This window comes from Hemicordylus capensis, chromosome 6 (assembly GCF_027244095.1).
Source record: "Hemicordylus capensis ecotype Gifberg chromosome 6, rHemCap1.1.pri, whole genome shotgun sequence".
Classification (NCBI taxonomy): Eukaryota; Metazoa; Chordata; class Lepidosauria; order Squamata; family Cordylidae; genus Hemicordylus; species Hemicordylus capensis.
Window position 1 is genome coordinate 114,020,122 of NC_069662.1, and position 20,422 is coordinate 114,040,543.

Here is a 20,422-nt window from a genome sequence, read left to right on the forward strand (position 1 = left end):
CATGTACCCACAAGTATTATCGCAGCAGCATTCTGGACCAGCTGAAGCTTCCATACAGTCTTCAAGGCAGGCCCATTTACAGCGCTTTACAGTAGTCTATCTGGGTTGTAACCAATGCATGGGCGACTTTTGTCAGATCCGCCTTCTCCAAGTAAAGCTGCAACTAACACATTCACCAAAGTTGGGAACAAGTACTCTGGCCACCACTGACACCAGGACACCAGAGAACAGGATCAGATCCAAGAGCACCTCCAAGCTGCAAACCTAGTCCTTCAGGAAGAAGGACCTGAACCTTCTTCAGTGCCATTCAGAATCAGATGTACCTCATCACCCAGATTGCTGGACTTAACTAACCCAGAGCATCTCCATTTTGTCTGGATTAAACTTCAGTTTTGTTTGTCCAAACCATTTCTAAACACTGGTTCAGGGTTTCCACTCTTTCGCTGGTATCAGATGACTTTTATGACAGGTAGAGCTCAGTGGTCATATCACAGATGCTGGTTACAGGTCTTCCCACAGTAATTAAGGTAGAACTAGTTAAGACACAATTTTCTTTTGAATGTTCTACTTGGTTATAAATTTATATATTGCCCTTCAGTAAAAACATTCTCAGGGCAAAATTTCAGCTTGCTTCTTTGATTCAATACTGCTAGTAATTCAGCTGAAATCATTCCATGATTAGCAAACTATTCTGTGCAGTTACAATGTAGTCACCAAAAAAAAGAAGAAAAAAGAATCTCAAAGATAAGGGCCAAGTCACTAGCATAATTATCTAGTCTTTTCATTATAGTATTTTAATCCTGTAGATTACAATACCAACCTCGTGTCGAAAGTTGTTTGCTGTTCTCTCCAAATGATCCAACTTTATTTTGGATTTCATTTTCCTTTAAATAAAACACAAACTAAGAGTTATCATTAGCCAACCACACTTATAGGAGAGGTCATTAGAGACCATTTAACATTAGACCCACTTAATCCTAGCCATGAAGAACAAAAGCCTAAGCCGAAGAACAAGTCTTATTGGATCAGAGTAAAACGATCGAGTTCAACACTGTTGCTAACAGTAACCAGCATTTCTCTTTGAAACCTGCCCCCACCATTATGAAATGCTACAGTTCATTCTACCACTCCATTTCATTGCAGGTCTGACCAAAGCTAGTGGCCATCCCCACTACTTGCAGTACTGAATCCCACAAGTGAATTATGCTTATGTGTTCTCTGAACCTACAGCTAATCAACTTTATTGGGAAAGCCCAAGTTTGAGTTTTAGAGAAAAAGAAGAATGTCACTCTCTCCACACCATAATTGCAGAAAATGTCTGTCATGCCCTGCTCCATCCTTCTTCAGTTCATCTTTTTTGAACTAAAGAGTCCTGAACTCCTTAGCAAACATGCTTAGGAATGCCCAAAGAGATGAAGAGCCATCAAGACAAGGGGCAATGAAAGAAAAGATCAAGATTACATAACAAGAAGGTAGGCAAATTTTGGTGCTTTAAACTCAGTAGGATATCTCTTGGTTAAAGACATCTTAGCTAACCCACTGTATGAACTGTAATCAGTTAATGAAATCCACAAGAAATTGCATATGAGTAAAACAACTGTTCTGAAAACACACATATGACACGCACATATGTCACAGGAGGCATGATCTCAGAAGAGGCATTTCCATCCACATGTGAAAAGATGAATCTCTTCTAAGACAACACCAGATACCCACAGATATGTAAGTAAATTAAATTAAAGAACTAACAACTTATTTTTTTAAAAAATCTGTTGTCTGCTTAATCAGACCTTTTAATTAAAATATATTATTCTAATAATCTAATTGATTAATGGACAAAATACTGCAACCCTAAAACTTAGTTTGTTAATCCAAGCTTTATTATGTTTCAGAACAGAGGCTGGACAGCTAATTCTCCATAGTGTTAAAGAAATTTAATAACTATTCATGTAAACATTTCCATCTCAGTTTCTCAAGATAAAGTATACCACTTGATACAAATGTCATACCCATTTACTGTGCAATAACATAAAGCTGTACGTCTCAGCGGTAAGAGTGCAGAACAAACAGGAAGAGCTCCAGTGGTACTCCTCAAAATGGCAGAAATAGCAAAAACAGCAGCACAGACCATTGCGTCCTCTAATCTTAAAAGTGCCTGTAAAAGAAATTTAAAAAACAAGTATTTGTTGTTCAGTTAGTACATTTTGGCAAACAGATTTGAACAGTTGTCTACATACAACTCTAAACTAGACAGACTATTTTGCAGCCCAAGAAAGCTTTGTGCTAGTGGCCAGGGCCACCCCAGCGTAGGACGTCAATGTCTACTGCTGCATATAAGAGTTCTGGGTAGACCTGGCCTCCATTGGCCATGTCTACTGGGCAGGTGGGTGGTGGGGAAGCAGGGGGTTTCCCTGCCCAAAACAATGGGTGGACCCGGCCATCCAGAATGCCAGAGGTCAGGACTACAGTCACAGCTGCTCTATACTAATCAGTTGGTAGGCCTGGCCTCCATTGCACCAGCAGCAGCCAGGTCTACTGCTGCCACTGCAGCAGCCCCATTTGAGTCAGTTGGTAGACCTGGCCTCCATATATATATATATATATATATATTAATTATAGGCTGTGGGAAGCATGTTCTCATTTTTCAAGTTGAATATTACAATGACACCTGAATGTATTAGCACTATTGTGTTGACTTTAGTACTTGGGTTGTTAATGTGAAAACATTTATGCTTTTAAGAACAATGGCCAACATGATCCGCAACCAGTGGTGAAAGGAGGCCTGTGGCCCTGCAAACAATCTTCAGCGTCCCTTCAGTGAAGGTACCAGGCATGGAGGAGGACAGTGAGCTACTTATATGTCTCTGCTCCAAAAACCCTTTCCACTCATAGAAATCTGTTTCTAAGGGCTGTGCAGCCCTCGGAACAGATTTCTACCAGGGGAACGGGAACTGCACTGCACAAAGGGAACTGCACTGCACTATTTGCGAACCCACAGCCCTCCTTCCGTCACCATAGGGCTGTAAATCATGTCAGCCTATGTTCTTACCTACTCCAAAAAAAATTCCTTTATAGTATAAAGAGTCATTTCAGTAAGGATAATATTACTCTGTTCTAATTTTAGACATAACATAAAATTTCACACATGAAAATAACCAAAGTATGTGTTTCAAACAAAAGGTATTGATTTATAAATACTAAATCAAGCATGTTTTCAGACTTCTATTACCATGTCAAGTTGCTAACACTGAAACTAGGACCAAAGAGGAAGGTACACAAGAACTACCACATGGAGACTGACCAATAGTCTCTTCCAAACCAGCATATCATCCATGATCCAACTTCCACAATTTCACTTGCTGTTCTTGCCATGGTTACTGTTTTACTACCATTTGGCAAGTATGATGTGCCTCCTTTGAGTAAGAGTAAGAAGCGGGCAAGGATCATCCCACGGCAATCCCCACCCTTCTCCAGCTCTAATGTTGGGAGGAAGCCTGGAAGTTGTTTGGCAGTGTGTTGCCGAGCCCAACACCTTGGCTATCTAGGGGCAAATCAGCAAGTCCCTCGCTTTTTCTTTGTTGACTTAAATTGCTTATTTGACCTTTATTTAAATTAATCAAACCCACTGTTTTTAAAAATAGGAGGTAGAAATATATAATGGCTGTTTCTGCTGCATTAGCTATAGCTTTTTAAATAGTACATTTGATACAGCTTCCAGACAGAAGTCCCCAACACTACAATCCAATCTAATCCTACGTGTTTTACTTGGAAGTAGGATTCACTAAGTACAGTGGCACTTACTTCCAAATAAGCCTGTTAGGAGTACAGCATTTGTATGGCATTTAAACTGTCAGCTTTGTAAAACAGATATGACAATTGCCTTTAATTCTTCACTATCACTGCTGTGTGGGATCATGAGTTTACATGAACAATAACAGCTTGCAAACATTTTTGTATCAACTAGTTTATAACAATGGCGACATCTGCTGGTACATAAGCTCTCTTCAAAGTTCAGACATTTAAAAGATTTACTTTAACAACAATACTAAAATGTCCCCAAATGTTTCTTCCCATTAAATTAAGAAGGTATTCCAAAACAACCAGTTACATTAAAACCAATGCTAGCTTTCTCTTCTGTATAACATAGCTCTACTTTTGTGTGCGTTAACATAGACATTTTGACTCCACCATTACAAAGGTAGATGGGTTATGGCATTATGAAAAGCTTGGTAAGATTTGCCTTCTTAAAAGCCAGGCCCGATTGCTCCCCCATCTTAGATTCCATCTTATCTTCCTTATGTCAACATGCTTGGCCAACAAAAAAGGTAATTTTCTGATGAATGAGTTTAGTTCTCCCCTACAGCTTTCTTCTCATGAACGCTGGCAGCTTTCACAGCTCTTTGTTCTTCCCATGAACAGATGGAAATGCATAAATTTCTGAACACAGGTAGATGGTGTCCTGGTTATAAATGAAATAATAAACAGGGGCAACACACTGGTTCTATAAATTACCTAAATTAATTACATTCTCTCAAACAATTACTAGAAACCACAGTAGAGTAATGGGGAGATCTCTCCTTATGATGCTTTCATGGCATTCTATCCTGAGGTGGCACTGAGCAAACGTAAGAACTTTTATTTGCACAAGGCATGGAGGGAGATTTTCAACAATTCCCCTTCCCTCTGTAGCCCCCTATGCTCCCTGAAAATTGGGGTGTGATTTGGTATGCAGCATGGAGCAAGATGCTATACAGCATGGAAGTTGCACCAAGAAGAGGGGATTGGTGAAAATTAGACCCACCCACACCACCCAATGTGGATTTCTTTGTGGAATGTCACCTTGGGATACAATATTTATTTTTTATATGACTTCATATGCAATGTTTTAGCACATAATTATAATAAACAATGGTTATGGTCAAAGATAAACTTTGAAGAGATTTAGAAACTCATTTTTTAGAAACTCATTTTTCTGACTGTCTTTTGAGATTCACAGAATTGGTCTTTACAAAGTACCCAAGAGGACAACCCAACCTCTGCATTCAGGCCCAATGTGGATGCAGTGGTTCAGATCTCATAACCATGGCTGCAAGACAGGGAGCACCTCATGAGCTCATGCTTTTGTTGTCCCTCTGTCCTCCTCCCCTCTCACCCCCTCCTTCATACCAACATTAATGCTAACAATGGTTAGTTTCAAACTAGAGCTTCCAAATCTGCTTAGAAGGAAGCTTGCAAATTGCAAATCAACTAATCATGAGCTAATCATGATTAGTTCGTGTTAATGCTAATATCAGCCTAACATTGTATCATGATGTTTTGAAAAGAACAGGGAAGGGAGAACCCATGCATGAGAAAGGAGGGGTACTTATGAGCCCACAGCGTGCTCCCAATTTCTCAACCATGGCTAGGAGACTGCTAGCATGATGTCTGCAGTGAGTATCAGAGGACACACTATGCTTTGGAAACAGACATAGAAAAATACTGGCTCATCTGTGAAAACATAATGTGGCACCTCAGTGTATATTCTGACTTGATAACTGTATGTAGAAGAAAATCTTCATTCAGTAGGAATGATTGCCAAGTAAGGACTGCAGTCAAAGCAATACATCTCAAGAATGGTTTCTGGCTGGTTGCAGTCCTCATCTGTATTATTTTTTTTAGCTTTGCAGAGTCCTTGCTTGTATCTTTCAAAGCTATGACAGAAGAAAAGGTTTGCCAAATGAAGTCACTTGAGAGAGATCCTTTAAATACAAGGAAACAAATACACTGAAAAGCAGACCTGCCAGATGTCAAGGTACAATATGGCCAGAGCCTAAATGTTTTCCAGAAGCATTGTTAAGGCTTTCTTAGCACAATGTCAGGACCCACCGAGACTCCCACTCTGAAATCCTATCAGAGGAGAATGAAGAGGAGGAGGAAGATGAGTACAACTTGCCAAGACCCTCAGCCCCAACAAAAGACACTTAGAGCCAACAGAACCAGAACAACTACTGTCTGTCACTCTTCTTGCATTCAAACCATCAGAGAAACCCCATGGCACCCAGTGCCCCCCAGTGAGGAATGTACCCAATCTTTACAATCTCCTCCATCACTCCCAAGTCCCCAGGAGCAGAAGTGACTCCAAGCCATGGCTGACCACCAGCTCCTGACTGCTCAGGGCTTCCTTTCCAACGCACCAACTCAGGGGGAAGCCAGCTCAGCTCACCTCTAGAGTGGGGCTGGCTTTAAGATAGATGAAGGGACGGGGCTTTTGCTGACCTTCAGTTGGCAGCATCCTTTCGCTTGTTCAACAGCCCTCTTTATGAGCTCAGGCCTTCCGCTGTCTTGCCAGACCCAGTAAGAGATATACAGCTATTTCTGGTTACTACAATGGAGTGGATTTATGTTAGCTGTTTTTAGCCTACTTTCCAGTAGGCTTATGAGATCACACAGCATTCTCTGTATGTGTCTTTGTGTCTCTCCACCCCCATCAACTTCACAACGCCTGGACAAATATGAATCAAATCGGTTCAATTGTTGGGACACGTAGGGACAACTCAACAGCATAATTTGTGATAATGTCATCTACCCCGATCCAAGATGGTGGACACAAACTTTTGTGGCACAAGTGGGCTAACTTGTGAACCATATAACCAATTTGAACCAAATCTGCTACAGCTGTAGGGACACATAGGGATGCCCAAGTGGTGTAGTATGTGATGATGTCATCCACTACAATTCAAGCTGGCGGCCATGTGAACATCTGAGATGTAAGCAGGCTAATTTGTGGACTGTCTAACTGATTTAAACCAAATTAGGTACAGCTGCAGTGAGCGACACACAGGGACACCTCAATGGCATAGATTGTGGTAATGTCATCCGCAGGGATTCAAGATGGTAGATGTGTAAACTTTTGAAGCGCAAGTGGGCTAACTTGACGACTCTCTAACTGATTTGTACCAAATTTGGTAGTTGTAGTGAGTGACACACAGGAACACCTCAATGATGTAGTTTGTAATGCTGTCACCCACCCTGCTCCAAGATGGCAGACGCATGAACATTTGAGGTGCAAGAGATCTAACTTGTGGAGAGTCTAACTGATTTGAACCAGATTTAGTCCAGTTGTAGAGACAGTGAAAGGAAAGTAGGCTGATTAGTTCTTACTAGAACTTGTTAATATAGATATATATTCTGATTTGTGTGTGTTTTCTACCTGAATATGTACCGTTTAGTCTAATTTAGGGGTGTGTCCGAAGCATGGTTCAAGCACCATTTGGGAGCAGGGAGGAAAGTGGAGACCAAGTCCTTACCTGCTCTCTGCCGCACCATGCAGGTTCCTGCGCAGCCCAAGTACGCCCCCCCCCCCACGGCACCAGCATGCACATAGTATCCACGCATGCGTGGATGCCTTGTGCATACTGGGCTGCACAGTGTCCCAGCAGGAAGCTGCATGGAGTGGCCGAAAGTAGGCAAGGACCTGCTCTCCTCTTTCTTAAAGCTCTCGTTCCCAAACAGTGCTCAAACTGGTGATTGAACCACGATTTGGGCATACCCCTAGTCTAATTTTTAACCTGTAAGCTGCTACAAATAATAAAACTTGCTGTTTATTCCTCAGTACTATAATGATACTCATGGCTGTCAGATGCCCCTAATTCAAAGACCACAACACCCAACCATCTCTTGTTTATGAACTTATCATCTGACAACTTGAGAGGGGAGAGAAGGAAACAAGCATGCTGAGCAACTGGACAATTGTGACCCAAGCTTCATTAGTCAGGTAGCAGCTGAATCTGAGAAGACTGAAAATTATCTGCTACCAGGCTGAATGGGCCTAGAAACTTCTTAAAGCAGTGTTCTTCATTGCAAAGCCCGAGAGTCAGTGATGGCTCAATCAACCCTAAGTGTGGCTCCCTAACTGTTTACTAGGCATGTACAAAGCTTCAGCTGAAGCCAAATATTCCACACAGCTTCCCTGGCACCATGCAGGGGCCACCATACCCACCGCACAGCACATTTTCTCTGGCACTTATGGGACTACTGTAAGGAAAACAGAGCCCTCTCAAGCCCCAGCACCATCTTGGAAGATGCACATGGAACACTGGGAAATGTAGTGTGTTCCAGAGAGCCCTATGGGGAAAGCACTGGGAAGGATTACACTTCCCAGCAGTCTGTGCACAACTCCTAGGATGGCACTAGGGCTTGGCAGAGCTGCTTCTCTTGAGCCTCCCTCCCTCACCTGGTGTTGGGGAAAGCACAGCACTCACAGAGGTTAGCAAAGTGCAAAATGGCTCTTACCCTTTTTTTGCCAGAGAGGCTCCTGCTTGTAAAATAGTAAAGGGCACTGCTCTAAGGTTGAGATAACATGGAGCTCCTGTATCCAGCTTAAGGACCAGTAGAGGCTTCAGATGAATTAGGAGCCATGTTCAAGTCACTTCTGCCACAAAGTTATCGTGTGCCCTTTGGGGAAATAAATGAGTCTCCATCTCCGAAATGGAAGTAGTCCAGTATTCAGCTGCCAGACAGATGACACTGGAAAGCTTGCAAGTAGTGCATGAATGCAACAGTTGCCCACCAAAGTTTGTCTAGAGTTAACAGAATACTCTAAAATGCTTGTTTTGCAAAATGAATAGAGATATAGAGTAATTTGGCCTGTGTGTTGTCTAGGGGATAGTTACTTTTAGCACTCAATAAACTACCTCTACCTTATACCTTCTTTACAGTAACTTTAAGCAACAGTAACAAGCAAGCAAGCTAAGAGGGCTAGGTGTTGTGTTGGGTCCAGTAGACATAATAAACATTGTTAGCTGCTCCATAATAAATTGTTCTCTGAGCAGCTCACAACACAGGATTAAAACATACATCACATAACACACTAAATCATAACAGACAAAAAGAGAGGGGGGAAATACAAAATGCAACCCAAAGCAGTTTAAAAACACATTTTAAAATGAGTTAAATCAAATCTGAAAATCAGAATTTAAAAGGCCTGGGTGAACAAAAAGGTCTTTACTTGGTGTCTAAAAGAACAAATTGATGAAGCCTGGGGAGGTTACTCCATAAATGGGGTGCAACCACTAAACTCCCTAGTAGCCACCCACCTCACCTCATTTGGCAGGGGCACCTGGAGGAGGGCCTCCAAAGAAGATCTTAAAATCTGAGCTGGGACTTAAGGGGCAACATGCTCTCTCAGTTAACACAGTCCCAAGCCATATAGGGCTTTAAAGGTTAAAACCAACACTTTGAACAGGGCCCAGAAATGGACTGGAAGACATGGACATGTCTAAGACATGGACTCAACACACCCTCTATTGCAGAGGATCATAATCTTTTAAAACATGTGTACTCCTTCTGACAGAAACCTTCAGCTCAGGTACCCCACTGAGATCTAGAGAGAAAGAGAGAGAGAATGCACACACACTTTCATGTTATAGTTATGAGATGTGCCACTCCGCAGTGTGGTCAGAACCTAAGGGGTATACTCCTGAGTCAAATGGGCCGTAACCCAAAATTTGGCTGAAAAAAAGCCAAATCTGGCAACAGAGCACTCCAGTCATCGACTTAAATGAGTAACATTGTGAAATGTATGTGTATACATACAAATATATACATAAACACAAGTTTGTCTTAGGGATACATGGTACTATAGTCACTAGCTATACTATTAATTTCAATGAGAGTACTCGGTGCTAATTTTCTGAAGCCTGTCAGTCAGGCAGAGGGGAGGAGGGGTACTCTGAGCTTCAGCACATAATCAGTCAATCAGGTACAGAGTACAAGGATCTTCATCCTCCTCCCTTCCTCCTCTTTTGCAGTGGACACATTGCTGAGAAAACACTGGCTCCAAGCCAGTGATTGTCAGATGGGAAACAAACCGAGTGACTACCGAGTGGGAAGACAGGAGAGCTCTGAATACCCTAACTCACAGGGTTGTTGTGAAGATAAAAATAAGCATGTATATCACTCTGAGCTCCTCGGAGGAAGAGTGGGAAATAAATGTAAAACATAAAAAATAATAAAAATAAAAGAAGAAGAAAAGGTCCCTTTTAAAACAAGCCATAGAAGGCAGCTCTGTGTTTTTATTTATTTATTTATTTATATTTTTACTTTTATTTATTTATTTTATTTTTTGTGTGTGGGCTCCACTCAAGAGCAAAGATTAAGCAACAATGAGTACCCAGAATGTTGGGGGGCAATATGCTAAATCATTGTAAACCGCTTAGAGAGCTTCCAGCTATAGAGCGGTATATAAATGTAAGTGCTATTGCTATTGCTAACATGCAACCTGTCACAGGAACACAGGAAGCTGTCATCTAATGAGTCAGACCATAGGTCCATCTCACCCAGTATTTCTTCACAGACTGGCAGTGGCTTCTCCAAGGTTGCAGGCAGGAATCTCTCTCAGCCCTATCTTGGAGAAGCCAAGGAGGGAACTTAAAACCTTCTGTTCTTCCCAGAGTGGCTCCATCCCCTCAGGGGAATATCTTACAGAGCTCACACATCAGGTCTCCCATTCATATGCAACCAGGGCACACCCTGCTTAGCTAAGGGGACAAGTCATGCTTGCTACAAGACCAGTTCTCCTCTCCAGTCCTCTGCTTCCACCCAGTCAAAGAGAGGGAAGTGAGTCCAAACAAACATGCTGGCTCTTCAATGCCCCCCTCCCCACAACAGTGCCACTGTTGTGTTATGTCTTATCAGAATCCAAATTCATGAGCTGTGCACAGGCCTGAAAGCTACAAACACTTGTTAAGGTTCTCTTAGACATTCCCTACCTATCACATATCCATACACGTTTACAATACAATGTTTACTTTAAAAAAAAATGGACTGGCAGTTCAGTCATCAAAGAGGAAAGCTGGTGACAGCAGCCAGAGGTGGTCAAAGCAATTTGTCTCGTCTATTTCTCTTGCGGGAAGAGACAGAACCAATTGTGGCTGCAGAAAGCAGTAGTAGGCAGAGCATACGCTGAGAGAGGGGAAAGAGAAAGGAAGGCAGTAGTGAGGGGGAGCAGTAGAGTGGGGCAGGAGTGGGCTAGCAGCAGACGGCTGGGGAAGCACTCACAGCAGCAACTCTACACTTCAGGTGACAGTTTCACCCTGCCTTAGGTACACAGCAGAGAAATGCTGAAGATTTTTCTTGTGTGGTACCCTGTTTCCCTGAAAGTAAGACCTACCCCAAAAGTAAGACATAGCAGTAATTTCTGATGTACCGCTAATATGCCCTAGTGCATTTTGGGGGGCTAAAATTAATATAAGACACTGTCTTATTTTCAGGAAAACACGGTATTACAGAGGAGGGTTTTTCCTACAAGGTATTATGGGGGAGTTGTTTGGGACCCTATGAAGCAACACCCCACCACCATGCCACAAGGAGAAACTAAAGGGCCATTGCTAAGGACCGCCCTGAGCCATTTTGGAAGGGCAGTATATAAATAAAATAAATAAAATAAAATAAAAGAATAACAGTGGAAGAGGACTATTGCTTCCCAGAGACATCTGCTTAGTCATTGTAGGAAGCAGGATGCAGGACTAGATGGGCCAACAGGGCCCTTCCATCACTTAAAAGGGGTCAAGAGGCTAGGGGGTTGTGAAGAAGTAAGGCCCACAGAATGGGGTATAGTAGTATAGCAGTTAGCATGTGGGACTAGGACTAGACAGATCTGGGTTTGAATCCCTAATCAGCCACGAAATTCACAGGGTGACCTTGGGCCAGTCACCCTCTCTCCACCCAACCTACTTTACAGGGTTATTTGTGGGTAAAGAGGGAGTGACTCATGTGTGGTGAGCTGAGCACTTTATGATGCGAACGAGGATAATCCTCCAAAAGGAACATAGGAAGCTGCCTTTTACAGTGCCCTGTCTAGTTCAGCACTGTCTTGGCAGCAGCTCTCCAGGGATTTGGGCAGGGGTCTTTTCCCAGTCCTGCCTGGAGACCCAGAGACTGAACCAGGGGGCTTTTACACGCAGGGCAGGTGCATGGATACGGCCCCTTCCTCAAAAAGGAAGCCTACATGGCAAGCCATGGAGAGACGAGATGCCACTGCCGCAGCCCTCTCTGTGCCTTTTCCCAGGATACAAACACCAGCTTGTCACGAGGCAAAATAAAAGACTTACTTCCCCCGCAGACTATCTATTCAACAGTGCCGAACCCACCAGCCGCCGCCACCAACGCTGCTGCTTCCAACCGGCAATAAGGCATCTTATGACAAACAGAGAAAAAGCGGAAATGTATACAGTTACACACCTTCCCAGTCTTTATGTACACTTCCGGTTTAAAATAGACCTAGTTCAGGCTTCCCATGCAAAGTATATATAAGTTTCACCATAGAGATGCCTAGAGCGACGACCCTTTGCGCCAAGAGGCCAAAGACATGGTGTGGATTTTTCCGGCAGTTTGTCTGGGCACTCTAGTATTTTTCTATCTCTATCAAAGGGTATGGCATTTACTGAGGAGCGCATGCGCACTGCTCAGACAAGCCTTGTTCTCAGGGTCTTTTCCCATTTCTCTACCTCGTTGAGGACCAACCAGGAACCGAGAAACCGTACACCAAGATTCTCATTGGCTGCCTCCTTGGAGCGTGACAGTAGCTGAAGAGCGGGCGAACGTTACGAGAAAAAGACGAGACGACCAGGAGCTTGGGACACATGCGTAGCCGGCAACATGTTTTCTTTCTTACATTTTGATTGGCTCTCAGGGTTCGCGTAGAAAACGTCAACATAATGGGTGCTCTCTCTCTTGAGCGCTGATTGGTTCAGAGATCTGAGTGACGCTCATTCGGAAGAAAGATGACAGTGGCGCAGGCGCTTATGACGTTAGCCGGCTCAGCTGGGCATGCGGGAGAGACGGCGGCGTCGGTGGCAAAAGCGTTTTCCAAGCAGGGAGGCTGATAGAGAGGGATCTCCCGGCTAATGCGGTATGTCCGTCTTCCACGACGAAGTGGAGATCGAGGACTTCGAGTACGATGAGGAGACGGAGACTTACAGCTACCCTTGTCCCTGTGGAGACCGCTTCCTTATTACACGGGTAAGCGGGCTTCTGCTTCTGGCGCCGAGAGGGCAGATTAAGCTTCAGCTTGCCTCCTATGTGGGGCTAGCTTCATAACGCAGCGGGTTTGTCTGCATGTCTGGCTCGGAGGCATCTGGGAGACTGGGCCAGACTGGAAAGTGGTGGGGGAGGCTTCTGCCTCGTTGGCCAGGTTCTCCCCTGCCCCCCTTGCGCCAATGCTTACCAGCCTCTACTGGGTCAGGGTGCCAGTATCTGAAGGGGTTAGGAACATAGGAAGCTGCCATATAGGGAGTCAGACCACTGGTCCATCTAGCTCAATATTGTCTTCACAGACTGGCAGTGGCTTCTCCAAGGTTGCAGGCAGGAATCTCTCTCAGCCCTATCTTGGATAAGCCATGGAGGGAATTTGAAACCTTCTGCTCTTCCCAGAGTGGCTCCATTCCCTCAGGGGAATCTCTTGCAGTGCTCACACTCCTAGTCTCCCATTCATATGCAACCAGGGCACACCCTGCTTAGCTAAGGGGACAAGTCATGCTTGCTACCACAAGACCAGCTCTCTTCGGTTATGCCGAAGAGGGGATTCTGGCAGGTTGTCAGGAGAGGCCAAAAGCAGCACTGGCTGAAATAGCTGTTTCTGCACAGCTATTGGTGATGTAAGGTGTCTGTCGGTCCGTCCTGCTTTTCTACTCATGTTGGAGTCATACAGTGGCTTGCAAGACAGTGTCTGGAGTCATGTGGTGGCTTGCAGACAGTGTTCTCTGTAATCTCTGTTCAGAGATAGTGTTCTCTTACATCAGGGCATTATGCCACAGACTAGCACTTGGTAGGTTTGGGATGAAGGAACCCTACCAAGGAAAGGATATTTAGATGCTGTGATGTGTCTATACCTACAATTCTAATACAATTAGAATCGTTCGGACAATGGTTTTCCCTGTGACACTCTATGGAAGCCAAAACTGGACTTTGAAAAAGCAAGATAGAAAAAATATTGATGCTTTTGAACTTTGGTGCTAGAGAAGACTTTTGAGGATACCATGGACAGCTAGGAAAACAAACAAATGGATCATAGAACAAATCAATCCAGAATTTTCACTCAAGGCACAAATGACCAGGTTCAAACTATCATACTTCGGGCATATTATGCGAAAATCCAGGTCCCCTGAGCAGTCCATAATGCTGGGGAAAGTTGAAGGAAAGAGAAGAAGAGGATGACCAGCAGCAAGGTGGATGAAATTGATTACGACAGCAATGAATGCACCACTGAGAGACCTTAAAGGCCAAGTTGAAGACAGATCATCCTGGAGAGAATTTTTCTGTGGCTGCTAAGAGTCGACACCGACTTGACGGCATGTAATCAATCAATCAGTTATAGGAGTTGTAGTCCACAACATCTGGGAATCTCTGTTACAGAGAGCCCAGCTTGCAACCATAACATTTCATACAGAATTACCATGAAATTGACAAATTGCAATAAAACCATATTGCCAGTACTTTAACTGGCAATATGGTTTTATTGCAATTTGTCAATTTCATTGTCAATTTGTCAATTTCAAAAATTCATACATAAAAGAATGGGCACTAAAATGTTCATCTCCAAAAGTTCTGGGGAGTTTTGGAAACAAAACCAGCTTTCACCTCCTTTCCGAAGGCCAAAAATAAACTAGCAGTGTGGTTTTTGAGATAGAAGACCATTGCACAAATGGGATGCAACTATGGAAAAGTTCCTGTTCCTTGTGGATGCCAACCTTGCTTCATCTAAGGAAGGCAACCTTCCTACATAGGATACCACTAGATGATCTAAATGTGCAAGAACATTCAAATGAGAGGAAGTATTTTCTATGGTGAACCTCTCCTAAGGCATAAAACATCAGTACCATGTTTTATGCCTGGGAACAGTTAGCAGTCAGTGCAGCTTACTTTGCAATAGCATATATGGTTCATGTGGCTAGGGTTAATAAATGTGCAGCTGCATTTGGAAAAAAGTAGAATTTGTGAACTGTCTTCAAGGGCATCCCTTTGTAGAACTCTTAGTAGCATAATTCAGAAATTACCAGAATGTGCACAACAGTGGCAACATCTTTCTTTTCCAGAAGGAGAGACAGCAGCAAGCAGCTGAAACTTTTTTTTTTAAAGGCATGCTGGATTATATCCACTACTTGGACCAGTGCAAGATCCAGATTTTTTCTGATGGTACCCCACTTCTGGCCTGGTTCCTCTGAGATCAGTGCCCCTTATTGTATTGTACTGTAATTTTATTTACAGTCATTGACCAAACAGAGAATAAAGACTAATAAGCATTAAAATGTGTATACATATATATACAGTTTAAAATTGGGATGATGTCCCATTATACCTTTTAAAAGCAATATAACTAAACTTAGCTACAGAAATAGAAATTAAAGCATCTTTATCTGAAAGCAGATGTTTTACAAGGTTATCATCAGATTGATCTGCCAGTTTACATATTAAAGGAGCAATAAGACATTCCCTGGGATATAAATGGAGTTTACAGTGGAGAAGGATATGTGCGACAGTTTCTGTATCTCCTGACCCACAACTACAGTGTCGTTCTTCTAAAGGCACACCCTGAAACCTCCCAGCTAGAAGTGCAGATGGAAAGGAATTGACCCTTACTCTCGTGAATATCCATCGAAACTTAGAGAAAGTAATTGTCGACAGATATTTTGTGGGGGAAAGATCCATATTAGTTCTTATAACTCTATAAAACTCTGGAAGCGCAGCCCAGTTTTCTTGGATCTCAGTATCAACAAAGCGTTGTCTCACTACTCTTTTCACATTCGCTAGACCCAGTTCCAGCAGTTGAGCTGGGTCTAAGCCTAGAGAGGTGAGTTTCGTAGTTACTGTAGCACACCATAGTGACTGGGGACTAACTGAGAGAAACTCAGGAATTAAGCCAACTGGTCGCAGATGTATTTTCAACCAGAAATAAATAATCAGAAGCCAGCCCCGAGATTCAATTTTTATAAAGCCAGCCTCTGTCCTTAAAGTTCAGTGCCCCTTACTTTCCTTCCAGACACCCATATGTCTTCCTCTTGAATCACACCTTTCACAGGTGTTTGAAATTAATTGAGATCAGCTCTGCTGGATTAGGCTCAGCCCTGCTGGATCAGGCTCAAGGCCTATCTAGTCCAGCAGCCTGTTTCGCACAGTGGCGCACCAGATGCCTCTGAGAAGCCCATAGGCAAGAGCTGAGAGCATGTCCTCTCTCCTGCTGTTACTACTCCGACTCTGTCATGAACCAGGAAGAAAGAAGCTCCTTTAAAAGTAGTGTCTATACTGAATTTGTTTTGAACTCCATTTTCATTGTGGCATTATCACAAATTTGATTACTAGCTATGCCTTGTCTGTAGGGTGATAAACTCTTTTGTGTCTCTCATAGGAAGATCTGGAGAATGGTGAAGATGTGGCTACTTGTCCCAGCTGTTCACTTATTGTGAAAGTCATCTATGACAAGGTGAGAGGGATGGGTGGGAGAGATGGTGGTGCTTATCCTGCGCTAGACTCACATACATGGAGGCACTTCTGTAGCTGCGATTTGTGAGGCAAGCAGCCTTTCATGCACTTTTATGCTTTGCTTTGAATTAATTGTATTTCTTGTAGTGCTGCAGGCATAGTTAATAATGCACTGATGGTCCAACAGACTTGCAGATTATGACTTGAGCTTGGATTTCATGCTCTAGCTTTCAGGATATATTCTGACTTCCAACTGCTTTTACAGGAGACCCTCATTATCTGCAGTTTTGCAGATCACGGTTTCATGTATCCGCGGATGGATCTTAGAGACCCTGTTTCTTTATCTGCGGCATGAAATATAGGCAATTTTCACCTGTCTGCGGCCAGGTTGGTGATTACTTCTGGTGTCATTTCTGCTGCAGTTTTGAAGCACAGAGCCAGTTTGTGGCTCCTTTTAGTTAAAAAAAAATGAAATGAAAAATAAGAGGATTTGGGGGGCATTCCTATAGAACAAGGTACTATGCTTTTCTACCCTTCTTTCTTTGCTTTGGTGTAGATAATTTTGGATGCAGATAATTTTGGATGCAGCATGCAACTTCTAGTGAAAGTCAAATTGACTGACAGCCTACTGTATTCCAGGTCTGAGGCATGAAGTGAATACATGGCTGTTCCAGCTGGTACTTCCAGCCATATTCTTTCCTGTCCTCTACAAAATCCTCTGGCCTGTTTTACCTATTGTCTACTTGACAGTATTGAAATAGGACACCGAGGTGTTAAGGGTTAAATAAATCAATAACAGAATAGAGTATTTCTCTTGACCTACTTAATGTCCAGAAGATGGAGATAATATTTGAAAAGAGGGATTAAGAGTTCATGTCTAAAGTTGAGGTGATTTTAATTTTTTCCCCTTGCAATTTATTTAGCTTACTAGCCGACCCCGCACAGAGCATCTGTACGCTCTTTGGGGCCGGAGGTTACCTCTCCCCCACTTCTGCCCCAGTCTCTGCTTCCGGGCCCAGCCACCTCTCCTCCCTACTGCCGCCTCCACGGCTGGTCCAGGCCCGCCACCTCTGGCCTCTACGGCCGGGCCGCTGCGGCAACCAATCCTCCAAGGTGCGCCTCAGCCAATCAGGCGTGTCCACCGCCCAGCCAATCAGCTGGGCTCTGGGACGCACATTCCAAGGCACACCCAGGAGAATTAATATATAGCTTATAAATCCTAAGCATGGATTAATCCATGCATCCTAAGCATGGATTGCAAATAAGTCTCCTGAAGTTCAATGCTGCACTGTTGTAATGAGGAACAGTTGTGCTTGGGTAATCAATAAAAACGTTTTGCAGATCTATAGACTTTTTTGAAGGTTCGTTCTCTGTTAAATAACCTCTACATATTTACATAGATGTTTACACATTTACAGTTTATCAGCACCAGTCTTGCATTAATATATAATACTTTTGGAAACAGGCTTTATGTACAAAGCTTGTTCTCTGTAATGCATGTCTTTGTTGCCAAGAAGTGATATGGCTGGTTGTGTGTCAGTGACAATGTTGAAAAAAATTTGAATTCTATTTTATGTATTTATTTAAGGAACAGTTTATTTGTGGTGAAGAAGTATCTGCACCTACAACAAACAAGGAACTGGTTAAATGCTGATGATCATTTGATGAACTATGCTGCTCTTGAAAAATGCTGTGGCAATATCTAGACAGAGAACACATGGGGACACATTTAAACAGAGAATACAGCATTTATGTAGAGAACACACACCTGTTCTGAAGACTCTCCACTTGAAGCTTCGCTGTCAACTGCTTCTCATTAGTTATTTGAGTAATTTGGAAGGAAGAACTGACATGACAACGATATACTCTGTGTGTGTGTGTGTGTGCGCGCGCGTGTTCATATTTATAAGAAATTCTTTAATGACTCAGAGTAATCAGCATGAAATGGAATTGGTGACAGTCCTCAATGCATGAAGAAGTCAAAAGTGTTTCTTGCAAATCTAGCTGTTGCTGGCTTTCCAATTCTGGATTTTTCCTGGCAGCACAAAGAACAAAGCCCTGGACTCTCTAATAAAAGGAAGAAGACAGTTCTGTGATGTTTGCAAAGAAGAAATGTCTGTATCACAGACTGACTCAATTGAAATGAAACTTTTGCCTTTTCTCTCATTGGTCTTTTGTTTTGTGCAATTGTGCCATGCCAAAGACGTATATCTAGGTAAAATCAGAAGCTTAATATGACTTACCATCCATCTTGGGGCTGCTGTAAGCAAAGGTAACAGCTGGTATTTCTAAACATACATAAATATCTTATGCAGAGTGATGAATACCTAAGCCCACATTTCAGTGTGCTTAGGTATGCTTAACTCTGCATGGAATTGAGTGGTTCATTTTATATATCTTCTACATCAACTAGTGTTCCTAGACATCCAGTTACTTGCACCTTCCTAGATTTGTATCTGAAATTTGTAGCTGCCTTACCCATTTTTTAGCATTGGACTTTTTCAGTTGGATTTGCATCTTCAGAGTGAATAACACTTTCCAAAAGTGTATATTTACAGTGGGCAACACCCAGACTAGTTAGTCATGACTAAGCACCATTTAAATATGAACTCATTCTGGATGAGGCTTTAAGTGGATAAAAAATACATTAATTTACCTTGACAGCCTCTGTTTTATTTAGGTTTTGAACAAAACTCACTGTAGGTTTTTGGTCCTGAACTGTTCACCCAAACATCATGTTTTTAAATGATTACATGTAATGTCAGTATAACTAAAAATCTTTCAGGCTTATGGTGAAAATATTTTAATTTTCTAATGTTGGACTTTTATGAACAAGAACAAGCTGGCTTTTCATAAATTTATGTATGATGTATTTTCCTTCTTCTTCACTCTGGTAACCTCTTACTGGACTGAGTATATTTAAAACAAAGCACCCTGCTCAAATTTTAACTGAAGCAATGACTATGCATTTGAAGGACTTTGATCTGCTTGTATTTTAAGCAGCAACTTTGTTGTTAGATCCATGTGATCTAACTTAGCAGTTGCTTTTGGTGGCCAAAAGGTGGCACTAAAATATTGTGTTCATATCAAAGTTTCTAGACTGGCTTTAAAATAAATGTCTACATATATTTATTTTGCACTTAAAATAAAATGAACTTGTGTTGTAGGGAGGGGCGTAGCAAGGTTGGAGTGGGCCCAGAGACAAGATTTTAAAATGCCCCCCTTCACTGAATCTCAGCTCATGAAGTAAAGAAATCTTAAATGAGGCTGAACAGTAGTAACAAAAAGCATAGTAAAATTTATATATATATATATATATATATATATATATATATATATATATATATATATATAAAAATCACACACACACACACACACACACACATATGTGCCACAATAGAACATCATCCTAAATTATTTTTTTAAAGGTTTTGTAAATTGTGGACGATGCAAGTCTTTTAAATGGTACTAGAGAAAGACTGTTCTGGTAGCTCCGGGTCTGAACACTCACATCAATTTTTGAGGATGAATACAACTGAAGGAAGCCTGGGTGGGTGCTTGGCTGGGGGAGGTCAGTCCTGTGACTTGCCTCTGGGAGCCCCCCAAGGCAGTGGGCCCCCAGACAACTGTCTCCCCTTGCCCTATTATAGTTACGCCCCTGGTTGTAGGCAGTATTCTAGTTTCAGTGGAATGGATCTGACTGGAGACTTCATTCTTGTGAAAAATTACACTGAAGCATTTCTCCAACTTTAAAATTAGGGAAAGACATCACTATTGGGCTCATAGTGTACTTTCCCCTAAAATGTCACCATGGCATTGTGACCTGCCAAATTGTCACTCTCTTGGTGTTTCACCTGCTGCTTTTCTCAGAAATTTGAGGCAAGCATGGGAGCATTTTGCAGCTTTCCTCATCCAAACCTTATTACAGTAGGACACAGTAAGTAAATTCATGTTAACATCTATA

General features: G+C 42.5%; 2 protein-coding genes across 7 annotated transcripts in view; one reads left to right on the top strand and one right to left on the bottom strand.

Moving 5' to 3' along the window:
* The window catches only part of OXNAD1 (oxidoreductase NAD binding domain containing 1), a 33,986-nt gene extending 21,479 nt beyond the window's left edge, over positions 1-12,507 (bottom strand). For 2 of the 5 annotated variants that reach the window (XM_053262173.1, XM_053262170.1), the window contains exons 1-4: positions 12,489-12,507; positions 12,093-12,177; positions 2,010-2,155; positions 821-884 (exon numbers count right to left, since the gene is read on the bottom strand). In XM_053262173.1, coding sequence (XP_053118148.1) covers positions 821-884; positions 2,010-2,131 — 186 coding nt within the window. In that variant the 5' untranslated portion in view covers positions 2,132-2,155; positions 12,093-12,177; positions 12,489-12,507. Of the gene's footprint in view, positions 1-820; positions 885-2,009; positions 2,156-12,092; positions 12,388-12,488 lie in introns of those variants that run through there. The other 3 variants (XM_053262172.1, XM_053262171.1, XM_053262174.1) reach the window with 3 other exon arrangements.
* Positions 12,508-12,620: 113 nt separating this feature from the next.
* DPH3 (diphthamide biosynthesis 3) lies at positions 12,621-19,319 on the top strand. Of its 2 annotated transcripts, none has more exons than XM_053262177.1 (3): positions 12,621-13,002; positions 16,385-16,459; positions 18,053-19,319. In XM_053262177.1, exons 1-3 carry the CDS (start codon positions 12,895-12,897, stop codon positions 18,110-18,112), a joined length of 243 nt encoding a protein of 80 aa, XP_053118152.1. In that variant the 5' UTR covers positions 12,621-12,894; the 3' UTR covers positions 18,113-19,319. The 2 variants fall into 2 exon arrangements, with proteins under 2 accessions (XP_053118152.1, XP_053118151.1); XM_053262176.1 differs by having other exon boundaries at positions 12,720-13,002; positions 18,047-19,319.
* The last annotated feature ends 1,103 nt before the right edge of the window (positions 19,320-20,422 follow it).

Excerpts from the sequence above, each read along its gene's own strand:
- DPH3 (XM_053262176.1), top strand. The coding sequence starts at position 12,895 with ATGTCCGTCTTCCACGACGAAGTGGAGATCGAGGACTTCGAGTACGAT. Across the intron at positions 13,003-16,384 it reads ACCGCTTCCTTATTACACGG|GAAGATCTGGAGAATGGTGA; the intron begins GTAAGCGGGCTT and ends TGTCTCTCATAG. Across the intron at positions 16,460-18,046 it reads TGAAAGTCATCTATGACAAG|GAACAGTTTATTTGTGGTGA; the intron begins GTGAGAGGGATG and ends TATTTATTTAAG.